General features: G+C 50.0%; 2 protein-coding genes across 5 annotated transcripts in view; both read right to left on the bottom strand.

Annotated features, from left to right (window-relative positions):
• The window catches only part of spint2 (serine peptidase inhibitor, Kunitz type, 2), a 17292-nt gene extending 15670 nt beyond the window's left edge, over positions 1 to 1622 (bottom strand). Inside the window, exon 1 of one of the 2 annotated variants that reach the window (XM_061047409.1) lies at positions 970 to 1622. In XM_061047409.1, coding sequence (XP_060903392.1) covers positions 970 to 1495 — 526 coding nt within the window. In that variant the 5' untranslated portion in view covers positions 1496 to 1622. The remainder of the gene's footprint in view (positions 1 to 969) is intronic. The other variant, XM_061047410.1, reaches the window with a different exon arrangement.
• A 1742-nt stretch (positions 1623 to 3364) lies between these two features.
• The window catches only part of LOC132980988 (transmembrane 4 L6 family member 5), a 16647-nt gene continuing 2511 nt past the window's right edge, over positions 3365 to 17500 (bottom strand). The window contains exons 4-6 of one of the 3 annotated variants that reach the window (XM_061047407.1): positions 16263 to 16417; positions 15618 to 15810; positions 3365 to 3814 (exon numbers count right to left, since the gene is read on the bottom strand). In XM_061047407.1, coding sequence (XP_060903390.1) covers positions 3794 to 3814; positions 15618 to 15810; positions 16263 to 16417 — 369 coding nt within the window. In that variant the 3' untranslated portion in view covers positions 3365 to 3793. Of the gene's footprint in view, positions 3815 to 15617; positions 15811 to 16262; positions 17467 to 17500 lie in introns of those variants that run through there. The other 2 variants (XM_061047406.1, XM_061047408.1) reach the window with 2 other exon arrangements.

The following is a 17500-nucleotide window of genomic DNA, read 5'->3' as shown; positions in this document are numbered from 1 at the left end:
TGTGTGTGTGTGTGTCTCTGTGTGTGTGTGTGTCTCTGTGTGTGTGTCTCTGTGTGTATATTAAACTGTGTGTGTGTGTGTCTCTGTGTGTGTGTGAGTCTCTGTGTGTGTCTCTGTGTGTATATTAAACTGTGTGTGTGTGTATATTAAACTGTGTGTGTGTGTGTCTGTGTGTATATTAAACTGTGTGTGTGTGTGTGTATATATTAAACTGTGTGTGTGTCTCTGTGTGTGTTTGTGTCTCTGTGTGTGTGTGTGTGTCTCTGTGTGTATATTAAACTGTGTGTGTCTCTGTGTGTATATTAAACTGTGTGTGTGTGTGTGTGTGTGTATATTAAACTGTGTGTGTGTGTGTGTGTGTGTGTGTGTGTCTGTGTGCATATTAAACTGTGTGTGTGTGTGTGTGTGTGTGTGTGTGTGTGTGTGTGTGTGTATATTAAACTGTGTGTGTGTGTGTGTGTGTGTGTGTATATTAAACTGTGTGTGTGTGTGTGTGTATATTAAACTGTGTGTGTGTCTGTGTGTATATTAAACTGTGTGTGTGTCTGTGTGTATATTAAACTGTGTGTGTGTGTGTGTGTCTGTGTGTATATTAAACTGTGTGTGTGTGTGTGTCTGTGTGTATATTAAACTGTGTGTGTGTGTGTGTGTCTGTGTGTATATTAAACTGTGTGTGTCTCTGTGTGTATATTAAACTGTGTGTGTGTGTGTGTGTGTGTGTGTGTGTCTGTGTGTATATTAAACTGTGTGTGTGTGTGTGTGTGTATATTAAAGAGTGTGTGTGTGTGTGTGTGTGTGTGTGTGTGTGTGTGTGTGTGTGTGTGTGTGTGTGTGTGTGTGTGTGTGTGTGTGTGTCTCTGTGTGTTCTCTCTCTGATTGGTCGTTAAATTAAATAAAACCTTCACTTTATTGTCTCGGAGATGACGTCACACAGATCGTCTTATTTTTTATAAACTTTTCTTTTCTTACCGTTCCTCTCCTCGTTCCTCTCCTCGTTCCTCTCCTCCTTCCTCTCCTCGTTCCTCTCCTCGTTCCTCTCCTCGTTCCTCTCCTCCTTCCTCTCGGTTCTGTGATTGGTCGCGGTGGTCGCGGAGGTCTCAAGGTGTCCCATCAGCGGTCTCAGGTGAGTCTTCTTCCCTTGGTCCGGGTCCGTGCCGGTCCTGGTTCGGTTCCTGCGGTAGACTTGGTCATCGGTGCTGGGCTGAAGGACACACACGTCCCGGTCCCCGATCACACACCGGACCAGCAGACACAGCGGTACCCCCTCCGCGGAGACTCTCACCTGGACCAGGTCACAGTCCGGCTCGGCGCAGCACGCGGTCCGGCAAGAGTCCAGGTCGAGGTCCCTCCAGGCCTTTTCCAGGGGGAGCGCTCCTCGTTCTAGGTAGGCCATGTCCAGACCCTGATGCGGATCAACGCCCCAGTCACAATCCAGAGCCAGACCGGAACAGACCAGGAAGCAGAGCGTCCAAAGACTCCAACTGAACCGGGCCATAACGGACCGGGTCAAAGAGGTCTAAAAGAGAGAGAATTCGGGTTCTAACCGCGGGAACGATTTTCTTTTCGGCTCGTAGCGAGACACTGGATGATTCACTTCCTGTTTGATGGCTTTTTGTTACACAGAAATCTACCTGAGCGACAGGTGAGGTCACTGCAGCCACGCCCACTGTCTGCGTCAGCACTTGATGACGTATCACACAGAACCAGAACATACTACAAGATTATTTTTTAGAATAAAAATAAATAAACGTTGTTACATTCTAATGAAGCAGTCAAAAGACATTTACATTGTTTCAGATATTAGGATGTGTTGAAGCTCTCGCACTGTTTCAAATCTATATAACATAGTTCTATGTTATATAGATCTATGTTATATATTATAGGACACTTGAACATTTGAATATAGTGACTCTATGTAACCCCCTTCATGTGGTGTCTCATGTTACCAGACACTGCAGGAATGGACTGAAAATGATCAAAACATCATATTCATTAAATAATCAAAGAAGCAACATGTGAACTCAGAACAGGTCTGATAAACCTTAAACTACAAGATCTGACCCATAAAACCTTAAACTACAAGATCTGACCCATAAAACCTTAAACTTGACCCATAAAACCTTAAACTACACAATCTGACCCATAAAACCTTTACAATCCTTCTGCAATGATTCTCATAAAGCAGAGCTCACAGGCTGATATCCAACATTTAGATTCTTTGTTTTTTGTGATTAACAATTTTTATTGTTTTTCCTTTTTTTTTTCAAAACATGACATGACAAAACGGGCAATGCCCACCAAACATACACTTCAAACAAACAGACAAGAAAATCCAAAAACAATCCAAAAACAAAACAAACTGTCATCACCCATCTGTCCTTGGTTGGTAATGTACAATAACAGTCCTTGATCTTTAGTGGCCTTAATTACTGCAGCCGTAACATCAGTACCAGTGACAACAATAAGTCAACCACATTACTTATAAAACAGGTTTAGTCAGCATTAGTCAAAAATAAAAAGATAAATAAAATAATATATATCTTTATATTATATATATATAAAAAAAAACAAGTACAATAAAAAAGGAGAGAATAAACAAATAGATGAATAAAACTTAAATTAAATACTTCTGCCCATATACATGACAGATGTACCCATCGCATGAACAGCTTAAGATATACATTAGCAAATATGCATAACCATACAAAAGTAGAATCTGCAGGCAAACCTTTAAGAGAGAAAAAATAAATAAACATATATTTGATCCTCAGTACACATTTGAAGTTGTTAACGTCTGTATGATGATATTAAATGTCTATCTTAGTTGGAGCAGTGTTTGAACTCACAGGTTGCTGTCTCCATGACGACCGGACACAATAGGTGTTGCACGTGATCTGAAAGTCGGCATCGGTGCAGACTCACTGGTGGAGGGTTTTATAACCCACTACCACTCCCCGCTAATTGGTTTGGGACGGACATAATATGGCGGACCCTCCGCGAGGACGCGCAAACGGAGGGGTAGTGGGTAGGGAGAGGGGGTAGTGACCGGTTTGAAAAAGACCCTAAGAGGAACACACCTGAGGAACACATTAAGAGGGACCCCTTCCAGTACCTTCACCTACTCATCCTCTGGTCGCCCCCCTTCCAGTACCTTCACCTACTCATCCTCTGGTCGCCCCCCTTCCAGTACCTTCACCTGCTCATCCTCTGGTCGCCCCCCTTCCAGTGAGCTCACTGCCAGACTGCTTTAAACCACCTTCCTTTTTGAACTGCTTCTGAGTCCTCGGGTGGATCCATCTTGCGCTGATCTTTGTGCCCGTATCGGTGTCCAGACTTTTTTTTGATGATTAATAAAATACAAAAACAAATTAACAGTATTCTCTTTTAGTATTTATGAAATTTTATTGAACATGTGTAATAGTCAATATGTAAACAGCTGACAGTGATGACATCAAACATTCAAATCTGTTTTTAATTTATTATTATCATTGAAGCTAAATAAATGTAATCACTTAATTAAGGTTTAACACCTTTTGAACTGAACCAGAGCCTGCAGGAATGATTGACAGGTCCATTGATCCAATCAGAACTGGTTATAAATATAAACATAAATAGTTATTATTATAAAAACATTTACATTAAAGAAATGCAGAAACAAAGTTTGAACAGTTTATTTTAATAATTTAAATGTAAAGATTTAGTTATTATAAATATATATATAATATATTCCTTTAAAGTGCATCAAGAACCCGCCAAAATAAAAGTCACTGCTGGTTTCCTCAATGATGGCCTCTTAAACTGAAACTGGACCGACCTGAGAGACACACACACACACACACAGAGACACACACACACACACACACACACACACACAGACACACAGACACACACACACACACAGGGTTAGGGTTAATACGTTCATTGATCATATCTGGGGTCATTCCTTGAAGCAGGATTCAGCAGAATCCTCGCTTTTGAGGATTTCTAAGTCTGGCTTTTTTAATTGGGAGTTTGGTTCCATCACTGTAGCTTATATGAATCCTCGCTGAGTTACCATGGTAACTGATGCTGGTGAACAAGTCTGCTCCGGATTAGGCTAACTATCAAACTTAGTTTAGCCGAGTGTCAAAGAATGTCAGACAGGTAGAAATAGGGTGAAATGGAAACTGAGTGAGAGAATTTAATAAAGAATGAAAGAAAGAAAACCTCTATTCTTCCTGGTATAAATGTCATCTCCTTTTATTTATTACTTTGAGAAATATTGTGACGATAAAATTGACATTTCACTGTAGCTACTTACCACTGTGGAATTTCACATTTTATTTTACACAAAAATGCACGTAAGTCAGGAAGTAAGGAAGTAAGGAAGTAAGTAAGTAAGTAAGTAAGTACGTAAGTAAGTAAGTAAGTAAGTAAGGAAGGAAGTAAGTAAGTAAGTAAAGCTTTTTCAGCTACACATCTCTGATCTCTGTAAGAAACCCAGAGATCAAAATTTAAACTCTATTCCCAAACAGGAATCAGTATAAACCCCACAGATCACAGATGAAGTACACTGTGTGAACCCCCCCTGCAGAGTACACTGTGTGAACCCCCCTCTGCAGAGTACACTGTGTGAACCCCCCCTGCAGAGTACACTGTGTGAAACCCCCTCTGCAGAGTACACTGTGTGAACCCCCCCTGCAGAGTACACTGTGTGAACCCCCCCTCTGCAGAGTACACTGTGTGAACCCCCCCTGCAGAATACACTGTGTGAACCCCCCCTCTGCAGAATACACTGTGTGAACCCCCCCTGCAGAGTACACTGTGTGAACCCCCCCTCTGCAGAGTACACTGTGTGAACCCCCACCTCTGCAGAGTACACTGTGTGAACCCCCCACCTCTGCAGAATACACTGTGTGAACCCCCCCTACAGAGAACACTGTGTGAACCCCCCCACCTCTGCAGAGTAAATTGTGTGAACCCCCCCTCTGCAGAATACACTGTGTGAACCCCCCCACCTCTGCAGAGTACACTGTGTGAACCCCCCCTCTGCAGAATACACTGTGTGAACCCCCCCACCTCTGCAGAGTACACTGTGTGAACCCCCCTGCAGAGTACACTGTGTGAGACCCCTCCCCTCTGCAGAATACACTGTGTGAACCCCCCTTCTGCAGAATACACTGTGTGAACCCCCCCTCTGCAGAATGCACTGTGTGAACCCCCCCTGCAGAGAACACTGTGTGAACCCCCCCTCTGCAGAATACACTGTGTGAACCCCCCCCTCTGCAGAATACACTGTGTGAAACCCCCCCTCTGCAGAGTACACTGTGTGAACCCCCACCTCTGCAGAATACACTGTGTGAACCCCCCACCTCTGCAGAATACACTGTGTGAACCCCCCCCTACAGAGAACACTGTGTGAACCCCCCCACCTCTGCAGAGTACACTGTGTGAACCCCCCCTCTGCAGAGTACACTGTGTGAACCCTCCACCTCTGCAGAGTACACTGTGTGAACCCCCCCACCTCTGCAGAGTACACTGTGTGAACCCCCCTCTGCAGAATACACTGTGTGAACCCCCCCTGCAGAGTACACTGTGTGAACCCCCCACCTCTGCAGAGTACTGTGTGAACCCCCCTCTGCAGAGTACACTGTGTGAACCCCCCCTCTCCCCCCTCTGCAGAGTACACTGTGTGAACCCCCACCTCTGCAGAGTACACTGTGTGAACCCCCCACCTCTGCAGAATACACTGTGTGAACCCCTCCTACAGAGAACACTTTGTGAACCCCCCACCTCTGCAGAGTACACTGTGTGAACCCCCCACCTCTGCAGAGTACACTGTGTGAACCCCCCCTACAGAGAACACTGTGTGAACCCCCCTCTGCAGAGTACACTGTGTGAACCCCCCTGCAGAGTACACTGTGTGAACCCCCCTACAGAGAACACTGTGTGAACCCCCCTCTGCAGAATACACTGTGTGAACCCCCCTTCTGCAGAATACACTGTGTGAACCCCCCCTCTGCAGAATGCACTGTGTGAACCCCCCCTGCAGAGAACACTGTGTGAACCCCCCCTCTGCAGAATACACTGTGTGAACCCCCCCTCTGCAGAATACACTGTGTGAACCCTCCCTGCAGAGTACACTGTGTGAACCCCCCCCCCTCTGCAGAATACACTGTGTGAACCCCCCCTCTGCAGAGAACACTGTGTGAACCCCCCCTCTGCAGAGTACACTGTGTGAACCCCCTCTGCAGAATACACTGTGTGAACCCCCCCAACTCTGCAGAGAACACTGTGTGAACCCCCCTCTGCAGAGTACACTGTGTGAAACCCCCCCTCTGCAGAGTACACTGTGTGAACCCCCACCTCTGCAGAGTACACTGTGTGAACCCCCCACCTGCAGAGTACACTATGTGAACCCCCCCTCTCCCCTCTCTGCAGAGTGCACTGTGTGAACCCCCCACCTCTGCAGAATACACTGTGTGAACCCCCACCTCTGCAGAATACACTGTGTGAACCCCCCTCTGCAGCGAACACTGTGTGAACCCCCCCTCTGCAGAGTACACTGTGTGAACCCCCCCACCTCTGCAGAGTACACTGTGTGAACCCCCCCTCTGCAGAATACACTGTGTGAACCCCCCCTGCAAAGAACACTGTGTGAACCCCCCCTCTGCAAAGTACACTGTGTGAACCCCCCCTCTGCAGAATACACTGTGTGAACCCCCCACCTCTGCAGAGTACACTGTGTGAACCCCCCTTCTCCCCTCTCTGCAGAGTACACTGTGTGAACCCCCCCACCTCTGCAGAATACATTGTGTGAACCCCCACCTCTGCAGAATACACTGTGTGAACCCCCCTCTGCAGCAAACACTGTGTGAACCCCCCTCTGCAGAGCACACTGTGTGAACCCCCCCACCTCTGCAGAATACACTGTGTGAACCCCCACCTCTGCAGAATACACTGGGTGAACCCCCCCTCCGCAGAATACACTGTGAAACCCCCTCTGCAGAGTACATTGTGTGAACCCCCCCTGCAGAGTACACTGTGTGAACTCCCCCTCTGCAGAATACACTGTGTGAACCCCCCCTGCAGAGTACACTGTGTGAACCCCCCCCTCTGCAGAGAACACTGTGTGAACCCCCCCTCTGCAGAGTACACTGTGTGAACCCCCCCTCTGCAGAGTACACTGTGTGGAACCCCCCTCTGCAGAGTACACTGTGTGAACCCCCACCTCTGCAGAGTACACTGTGTGATCCCCCACCTCTGCAGAATACACTGTGTGAACCCCCCCTACAGAGAACACTGTGTGAACCCCCCCCACCTCTGCAGAGTACACTGTGTGAACCCCCCCTCTGCAGAATACACTGTGTGAACCCCCCACCTCTGCAGAGTACACTGTGTGAACCCCCCCTCTGCAGAATACACTGTGTGAACCCCCCACCTCTGCAAAATACACTGTGTGAACCCCCCCTACAGAGAACACTGTGTGAACCCCCCTCTGCAGAGTACACTGTGTGAACCCCCCTGCAGAGTACACTGTGTGAGACCCCTCCCCTCTGCAGAATACACTGTGTGAACCCTTCTTCTGCAGAATACACTGTGTGAACCCCCCCTCTGCAGAATGCACTGTGTGAACCCCCCCTGCAGAGAACACTGTGTGAACCCCCCCTCTGCAGAATACACTGTGTGAACCCCCCCTCTGCAGAATACACTGTGTGAACCCCCCCTGCAGAGTACACTGTGTGAACCCCCCCTCTGCAGAATACACTGTGTGAACCCCCCCTGCAGAGTACACTGTGTGAACCCCCCCTCTGCAGAGAACACTGTGTGAACCCCCCCTCTGCAGAGTACACTGTGTGAAACCCCCCCTCTGCAGAGTACACTGTGTGAACCCCCACCTCTGCAGAGTATACTGTGTGAACCCCCCACCTCTACAGAATACACTGTGTGAACCCCCCCTACAGAGAACACTGTGTGAACCCCCCACCTCTGCAGAGTACACTGTGTGAACCCCCCTCTGCAGAATACACTGTGTGAACCCCCCCACCTCTGCAGAGTACACTGGGTGAACCCCCCCTCCGCAGAATACACTGTGAAACCCCCTCTGCAGAGTACATTGTGTGAACCCCCCCTGCAGAGTACACTGTGTGAACTCCCCCTCTGCAGAATACACTGTGTGAACCCCCCCTGCAGAGTACACTGTGTGAACCCCCCCCCCTCTGCAGAGAACACTGTGTGAACCCCCCCTCTGCAGAGTACACTGTGTGAACCCCCCCTCTGCAGAGTACACTGTGTGGAACCCCCCTCTGCAGAGTACACTGTGTGAACCCCCACCTCTGCAGAGTACACTGTGTGATCCCCCACCTCTGCAGAATACACTGTGTGAACCCCCCCTACAGAGAACACTGTGTGAACCCCCCCCCACCTCTGCAGAGTACACTGTGTGAACCCCCCCTCTGCAGAATACACTGTGTGAACCCCCCACCTCTGCAGAGTACACTGTGTGAACCCCCCCTCTGCAGAATACACTGTGTGAACCCCCCACCTCTGCAAAATACACTGTGTGAACCCCCCCTACAGAGAACACTGTGTGAACCCCCCTCTGCAGAGTACACTGTGTGAACCCCCCTGCAGAGTACACTGTGTGAGACCCCTCCCCTCTGCAGAATACACTGTGTGAACCCTTCTTCTGCAGAATACACTGTGTGAACCCCCCCTCTGCAGAATGCACTGTGTGAACCCCCCCTGCAGAGAACACTGTGTGAACCCCCCCTCTGCAGAATACACTGTGTGAACCCCCCCTCTGCAGAATACACTGTGTGAACCCCCCCTGCAGAGTACACTGTGTGAACCCCCCCTCTGCAGAATACACTGTGTGAACCCCCCCTGCAGAGTACACTGTGTGAACCCCCCCTCTGCAGAGAACACTGTGTGAACCCCCCCTCTGCAGAGTACACTGTGTGAAACCCCCCCTCTGCAGAGTACACTGTGTGAACCCCCACCTCTGCAGAGTATACTGTGTGAACCCCCCACCTCTACAGAATACACTGTGTGAACCCCCCCTACAGAGAACACTGTGTGAACCCCCCACCTCTGCAGAGTACACTGTGTGAACCCCCTCTGCAGAATACACTGTGTGAACCCCCCCACCTCTGCAGAGTACACTGTGTGAACCCCCCCCTCTGCAGAATACACTGTGTGAACTCCCCCACCTCTGCAGAGTACACTGTGTGAACCCCCCCTACAGAGAACACTGTGTGAACCCCCCTCTGCAGAGTACACTGTGTGAACCCCCCTGCAGAGTACACTGTGTGAGACCCCTCCCCTCTGCAAAATACACTGTGTGAACCCCCCTTCTGCAGAATACACTGTGTGAACCCCCCCTCTGCAGAATGCACTGTGTGAACCCCCCCTGCGGAGTACACTGTGTGAACCCCCTCTGCAGAATACACTGTGTGAACCCCCCCAACTCTGCAGAGAACACTGTGTGAACCCCCCTCTGCAGAGTACACTGTGTGAAACCCCCCCTCTGCAGAGTACACTGTGTGAACCCCCACCTCTGCAGAGTACACTGTGTGAACCCCCCACCTGCAGAGTACACTGTGTGAACCCCCCCTCTCCCCTCTCTGCAGAGTGCACTGTGTGAACCCCCCACCTCTGCAGAATACACTGTGTGAACCCCCCCCCTCTGCAGAGTACACTGTGTGAACCCCCCCTCTGCAGAATACGCTGTGTGAACCCCCCCTGCAGAGAACACTGTGTGAACCCCCCCTCTGCAGAGTACACTGTGTGAACCCCCCCTCTGCAGAATACACTGTGTGAACCCCCCACCTCTGCAGAGTACACTGTGTGAACCCCCCTTCTCCCCTCTCTGCAGAGTACATTGTGTGAACCCCCACCTCTGCAGAATACACTGTGTGAACCCCCCTCTGCAGCAAACACTGTGTGAACCCCCCTCTGCAGAGTACACTGTGTGAACCCCCCCACCTCTGCAGAGTACACTGTGTGAACCCCCACCTCTGCAGAATACACTGTGTGAACCCCCCACCTCTGCAGAGTACACTGTGTGAACCCCCTCTGCAGAGTACACTGTGTGAACCCCCCACCTCTGCAGAATACACTGTGTGAACCCCCACCTCTGCAGCGTCCACTGTGTGAACCCCCCCACCTCTGCAGAGTACACTGTGTGAACCCCCCCCTCTGCAGAATACACTGTGTGAACCCCCCCTGCAGAGTACACTGTGTGAACCCCCCCTCTGCAGAATACACTGTGTGAACCCCCCACCTCTGCAGAATACACTGTGTGAACCCCCACCTCTGCAGCGTCCACTGTGTGAACCCCCCCACCTCTGCAGAGTACACTGTGTGAACCCCCCCCTCTGCAGAATACACTGTGTGAACCCCCCCTGCAGAGTACACTGTGTGAACCCCCCCTCTGCAGAATACACTGTGTGAACCCCCCACCTCGGCAAAGTACACTGTGTGAATCCCCCTCTGCAGAATACACTGGGTGAACCCCCCCTCTGCAGAATACACTGTGAAACCCCCTCTGCAGAGTACATTGTGTGAACCCCCCCTGCAGAGTACACTGTGTGAACTCCCCCTCTGCAGAATACACTGTGTGAACCCCCCCTGCAGAGTACACTGTGTGAACCCCCCCCTCTGCAGAGAACACTGTGTGAACCCCCACCTCTGCAGAATACACTGTGTGAACCCCCCACTTCTGCAGAGTACACTGTGTGAACCCCCTCTGCAGAGTACACTGTGTGAACCCCCCACCTCTGCAGAATACACTGTGTGAACCCCCACCTCTGCAGCGTCCACTGTGTGAACCCCCCCACCTCTGCAGAGTACACTGTGTGAACCCCCCCTCTGCAGAATACACTGTGTGAACCCCCCTGCAGAGTACACTGTGTGAACCCCCCCTCTGCAGAATACACTGTGTGAACCCCCCACCTCTGCAAAGTACACTGTGTGAACCCCCCTCTGCAGAGTACACTGTGTGAACCCCCACCTCTGCAGAGTACACTGTGTGAACCCCCCACCTCTGCAGAATACACTGTGTGAACCCCCCCTACAGAGAACACTGTGTGAACCCCCCCACCTCTGCAGAGTACACTGTGTGAACCCCCCCTCTGCAGAATACACTGTGTGAACCCCCCCTGCAGAGTACACTGTGTGAACCCCCCCTCTGCAGAATACACTGTGTGAACCCCCCCTCTGCAGAATACACTGTGTGAACCCTCCCTGCAGAGTACACTGTGTGAACCCCCCCTCTGCAGAATACACTGTGTGAACCCCCCCTCTGCAGAGAACACTGTGTGAACCCCCACCTCTGCAGCATCCACTGTGTGAACCCCCCCACCTCTGCAGAGTACACTGTGTGAACCCCCCCTCTGCAGAATACACTGTGTGAACCCCCCCTGCAGAGTACACTGTGTGAACCCCCCCTGCAGAGTACACTGTGTGAACCCCCCCTCTGCAGAATACACTGTGTGAACCCCCCACCTCTGCAAAGTACACTGTGTGAATCCCCCTCTGCAGAATACACTGGGTGAACCCCCCCTCTGCAGAATACACTGTGAAACCCCCTCTGCAGAGTACATTGTGTGAACCCCCCCTGCAGAGTACACTGTGTGAACCCCCCCCCTCTGCAGAATACATTGTTTGAACCCCTCTCTGCAGAGTACACTGTGTGAACCCCCCACCACTGCAGAATACACTGTGTGAACCCCCCTCTGCAGAATACACTGTGTGAACCCCCCTTCTGCAGAGTACACTGTGTGAACCCCCCTCTGCAGCGAACACTGTGTGAACCCCCCCTCTGCAGAGTACACTGTGTGAACCCTCCACCTCTGCAGAGTACACTGTGTGAACCCCCCTCTGCAGAATACACTGTGTGAACCCCCCCTGCAGAGTACACTGTGTGAACCCCCCACCTCTGCAGAGTACTGTGTGAACCCCCCTCTGCAGAGTACACTGTGTGAACCCCCCCTCTCCCCCCGCTGCAGAGTACACTGTGTGAACCCCCCACCTCTGCAGAGTACACTGTGAACCCCCCTCTGCAGCGTCCACTGTGTGAACCCCCCTCTGCAGAGTACACTGTCTGAACCCCCCCACCTCTGCAGAGTACACTGTGTGAACCCCCCCTCTGCAGAATACACTGTGTGAACCCCCCCTGCAGAGAACACTGTGTGAACCCCCCCTCTGCAGAATACACTGTGTGAACCCCCCACCTCTGCAGAGTACACTGTGTGAACCCCCCACCTCTGCAGAGTACACTGTGAACCCCCCCACCTCTGCAGAGTACACTGTGTGAACCCCCCCTCTCCCCTCTCTGCAGAGTACACTGTGTGAACCCCCCTCTCCCCCCTCTGCAGAGTACACTGTGTGAACCCCCCTCTCCCCCCTCTGCAGAGTACACTATGTGAACCCCCCTCTGCATAATACACTGTGTGAACCCCCCCTCTGCAGAGTACACTGTGTGAACCCCCCCTCTCCCCACCTCTGCAGAGTACACTGTGTGAACCCTCCCACCTCTGCCAAATACACTGTGTGAACCCCCCATCTCTGCAGAGAACACTGTGTGAACCCCCCCTGCAGAGTACACTATGTGACCCCCCCTCTGCAGAATACACTGTGTGAAACCCCCACCTCTGCAAAGTACACTGTGTGAACCCCCCCTCTGCAGAATACATTGTGTGAACCCCCCCTCTGCAGAGTACACTGTGTGAACCCCCCACCTCTACAGAATACACTGTGTGAACCCCCCTCTGCAGAATACACTGTGTGAACCCCCCACCTCTGCAGAGAACACTGTGTGAACCCCCCTTCTGCAGAGTACACTGTGTGAACCCCCTCTGCAGCGAACACTGTGTGAACCCCCCTCTGCAGAGTACACTGTGTGAACCCTCCACCTCTGCAGAGTACACTGTGTGAACCCCCCACCTCTGTAGAGTACACTGTGTGAACCCCCCTCTGCAGAATATACTGTGTGAACCCCCCTGCAGAGTACACTGTGTGAACCCCCCACCTCTGCAGAGTACACTGTGTGAACCCCCCTCTGCAGAATACACTGTGTGAACCCCCCCTCTGCAGAGTACACTGTGTGAACCCCCCCTGCAGAGTACACTATGTGACCCCCCCTCTGCAGAGTACACTGTGTGAACCCCCCTCTGTAGAGTACACTGTGTGAACCCCCCCTCTCCCCTATCTGCAGAGTACACTGTGTGAACCCCCTCTCCTCCCTCTGCAGAGTACACTGTGTGAACCCCCCTCTGTAGAGTACACTGTGTGAACCCCCCCTCTCCCCTATCTGCAGAGTACACTGTGTGAACCCCCTCTCCTCCCTCTGCAGAGTACACTGTGTGAACCCCCCTCTCCCCCCTCTGCAGAGTACACTATGTGAACCCCCCCTCTGCATAATACACTGTGTGAACCCCCCCTCTGCAGAGTACACTGTGTGAACCCCCCCTCTCCCCCCTCTGCAGAGTACACTGTGTGAACTCTCCCACCTCTGCCGAATACACTGTGTGAACCCCCCACCTCTGCAGAGAACACTGTGTGAACCCCCCCTGCAGAGTACACTGTGTGAACCCCCCCTGCAGAGTACAGTATGTGACCCCCCCTCTGCAGAGTACACTGTGTGAACTCCCCCTCTGCAGAGTACACTGTGTGAACCCCCCTCTCCCCCCTCTGCAGAGTACACTGTGTGAACCCCCCTCTGCAGAGTACACTGTGTGAACCCCCCTCTGTAGAGTACACTGTGTGAACCCCCCTCTCCCCTCTCTGCAGAGTACACTGTGTGAACCCCCCCTCTCTGCAGAGTACACTGTGTGAACCCCCCCTGCAGAGTACACTGTGTGAACCCCCCCTCTCCCCCTCTGCAGAGTACACTGTGTGAACCCCCCCTCTGCAGAGTACACTGTGTGAACCCCCCCTGCAGAGTACACTGTGTGAACCCCCCCTCTCCCCCTTCTGCAGAGTACACTGTGTGAACCCCCCCTCTGCAGAGTACACTGTGTGAACCCTCCCCTGCAGAGTACACTGTGTGAACCCCCCTCTCCCCCTTCAGAGTACACTGTGTGAACCCCCCTCTGCAGAGTACACCATGTGACTATATGATCCATAGCCTTAAAGAAAAGTGGTTTTCTTTCTGTTTTTCAATTTTTTATTAATTCTCTCACTCCATTTCCAATTCAGTTTCTCATGCTGTCTCTCTCTGCCTCTCTCTCTCTCTCTCTCTGTCTCTCTCTCTGTCTCTCTCTCTCTGTCTCTCTCTGTCTCTCTGTCTCTCACTCTCTCTCTGTCTCTCTCTCTGTCTCTCTCTGTCTCTCACTCTCTCTCTCTGTCTCTCTCTCTGTCTCTCACTCTCTCTCTCTCTGTCTCTCTCTCTCTCTGTCTCTCTCTGTCTCTCACTCTCTCTCTCTCTCTCTCTCTCACTCTCTCTCTCTCTCTCTGTCTCTCTCCCCTCTCTCTCTCTCTCTCTCTGTCTCTCCCCCTCTCTATCTGTCTCTCCCTCTCTCTCCCCCTGTCTCTCTCTCTCTCTCTGTCTCTCTCTCACTCACTCTCTCTCTCTGTCTCTCTCTCTGTCTCTCTCTCTGTCTGTCCCTCTTTCTCTCTCTCCCCCTCTCTCTCTGTGTCTCCCTCTCTCTCACTCTCTCTCTCTGTCTCTCTCTCTCCCCCTCTCTATCTGTCTCTCCCTCTCTCCCCCTCTCTCTCTGTGTCTCCCTCTCTCTCACTCTCTCTCTCTGTCTCTCTGTCTCTCTCTCACTCTCTCTCTCTCTCTGTCTCTCTCTCTGTCTCTCTCTCTGTCTGTCCCTCTCTCTCTGTCTCTCTCTCCCCCCCTCTTTCTCTCTGCCTCTCTCTCTCTGTCTCTCTCTCTGTCTGTCCCTCTCTCTCCCCCTCTGTCTCTCTCTCTGTCTCTCTCTCTCTCTCTCTCTCTCTCTGTCGCTCTGTCTGTCTGTCTCTCTTGTTTTACCAGCCAATCAGAGAAAGTTGACCCAGAGTACACTTGTATAACTCAAAGTTAACAAAAGTCCAAATTTTAAATAAAGACAACATTTTAAATCACAACTGGATACCTCAACCCACATCTGAACCTTTAAACCAGTTCTGAGCCCCTGTTCAGCCTTCAGCAGAAGTCAGTGTCTGACTTTAAGTTTTACTTACTTAAGACTTTTAGTTTTTGGGTTAGGGTTAGTTTTTTAGTTTTATATTTTATTTCATAGTTTAGATTTAAATTGCTGTTTAATTCTTCCCTGCATGTTCCCTTGTGTTGCTTTATTCCCTGAGTTTGTTTTTCTGGTCATGTCCCAGGGTTAAGCTTTTAGTATTACCTGTTTTATTTTGTAGTTCTTTCCCTGTGTATTATTTGTAGTGTTACTTCCTCCCCGTTTGTGTTTATCTCCCTCTTTGCTTGCTGTCATCACTCTCACCTGTGTCCTGTCTGTCACACCTTGTCTTGATTACCCCTAGTCAATTTTATCCTTCAGTGTCTGTTCTACTGTCTTACCCCCCGTTCTTTTCTTTTGGCTCTTTTCGTTTGTCCTGTTGGACTTTTTTTGAACATTTAAAAAAAAGGGCTTTGTTTGTGCTGTTTGGCCTTTTTGTACTCAGACCAGAGACCAAACACATACCTTGTTGTGGCAGAAGCCCGGTCCCAGGATCAGGCCCAGCAGGGAGTTGAAGACATTAGCTCCACAGAGGACAGTCTGCAGCCCGCTGGCGCCCACCATCACACCAAACAGTACAACATTCCACTGAACCACACCTCTGGGCTCCAGACAAACTCCAGACCACAGAGTCCTGTTGTATAGATAACCTGGATAGCTGAGATGGAGACACAAAGAAACAGAGAAATACAGAGACCTCAACATAAATCAGTGTATGTGCGTGCGTATTTAAATGGGTTTGTGTCTGTGTCATGGACTGTAAATACTAATGTTTGAAGCCTGAGTGACTTCCCCAGTTTGTTCGTGCAGGGGGCTTTGGAGTCTCCAGTCTCCATGCTGGAAATGCTATCTCACCTTAACTTTCAGTCAACCTAACAACAGGCTGAGAACTGAAGCTCAGGCGGGTTTTAAGCCTCCTGACAAACTGTCTCATGTGACTTCCTGTTCCTCTGCTGCCAGTCTCAAGTAGACACTTATGAACAGCACTGAAAAACTGCATTTCTCAACCACAGAGGTTGTCGCTTGGTGTGTGTGTGTGTGTGTGTGTGTCTCAGGTCGGTGCAGTTTCAGTATAACAGGGTTAGGGTTTAGTGTGTGTGTGTGTTGCACCTGTCTGGTTGTGGTTGCAGTGGGACCCCCCAGGTGTATCCAGAGGTAGTGTTGTAAAGACAAAGAGGACCCTGAGAGAGACCAGTGGCACTGACGAGACAGCAGAACCCAGCAGCCAGCAGACACACAGCTGAGAGGAACACCTGAGACAACATCTGGCGACAGATAGACACACTTGTTACACCTGAGACAACATCTGATCTCGCCATGAATAAATTACGCTACAATAACTGGTGCCCCGTGTGAGGCTACGCTATATCTGAAGGCTAGTTTCTCCCCATTATCTCCCTTTTCCCTGTCCAGACAAACAGATAGGGCTGCAACTAACAATTATTTTTTATGTCGACTAATCTATTGATAATTTTTTTGATTAGTCGATTAATCACGATTATCTTGCATAGTATTTTTGATCCCTGTTTTACCTCGCCTGCTTAAGCATGCACACTTGTGAATTTCAACCAGCAAAAGCAAATTAGAATAATGGCACATGAAACATGAGTTTGGCACATAGTAAGTCTATTTGTTAGTAAGTATATTTTTTGTATCACAATGAAAAGGAAATAAACTAAATAATACAAACTTGTGCAAACAAAAGTGCAAGTAGTCTTTGATGTATAAATAAATAATTCAAAATAGTAGCAGTTCACCTGCCGTGCAGGTTATAAATAACTAAAGGATAGCTTTCTTTAAAGTGACTGTTATGTCCATCAAAGTAAATAAAGCAAATAGCCCATCCAAAGTCCAAAAGTCCAAATAAACTTAATGTAAACAAATCTACCTTCCAGTCCAAGTGACTGAACAATAGATTATAATTTCTTGAAATTGCAGTGCAGGAACGTGAGCATGTCAACATGTTCAGGTGTGAGGCTGGCTCTCTTCTTTGAGGCGATGTTTCCAGCTGCTGAGAAGAGATGCTCAGAAGGCGTAGAAGTCTGGAATGCACAATAATGACTTGGCTAGTGATGCAAGTGATGGATATTTTGCCTCATTTATGTGTTTGTGTTTATGTTTAAAATATGTTATACAAGGTGTAGCCTGGATGGAAGGTCTGGATCATCTGCTTGAAGCCTTCATCCTCAACCATAGATAATGGTCTCATGTCCATGACGATCATGTTGAGGACGCTTTCTGTGAAGACCTCAGCCATTTTTGGGTGCATGAGCCTTTCCTCATGACAAACTTGTCCACACACCTTTGCTTGGCACTTAAAAAAATGAGAGAAGAAATAGCAAAAATGT

Source organism: Labrus mixtus, chromosome 9, assembly GCF_963584025.1.
Source record: "Labrus mixtus chromosome 9, fLabMix1.1, whole genome shotgun sequence".
NCBI lineage: Eukaryota > Metazoa > Chordata > Actinopteri > Labriformes > Labridae > Labrus > Labrus mixtus.
Note: the sequence above shows the minus strand (reverse complement) of the source record. Positions and strands in the feature narration are given on the sequence as shown.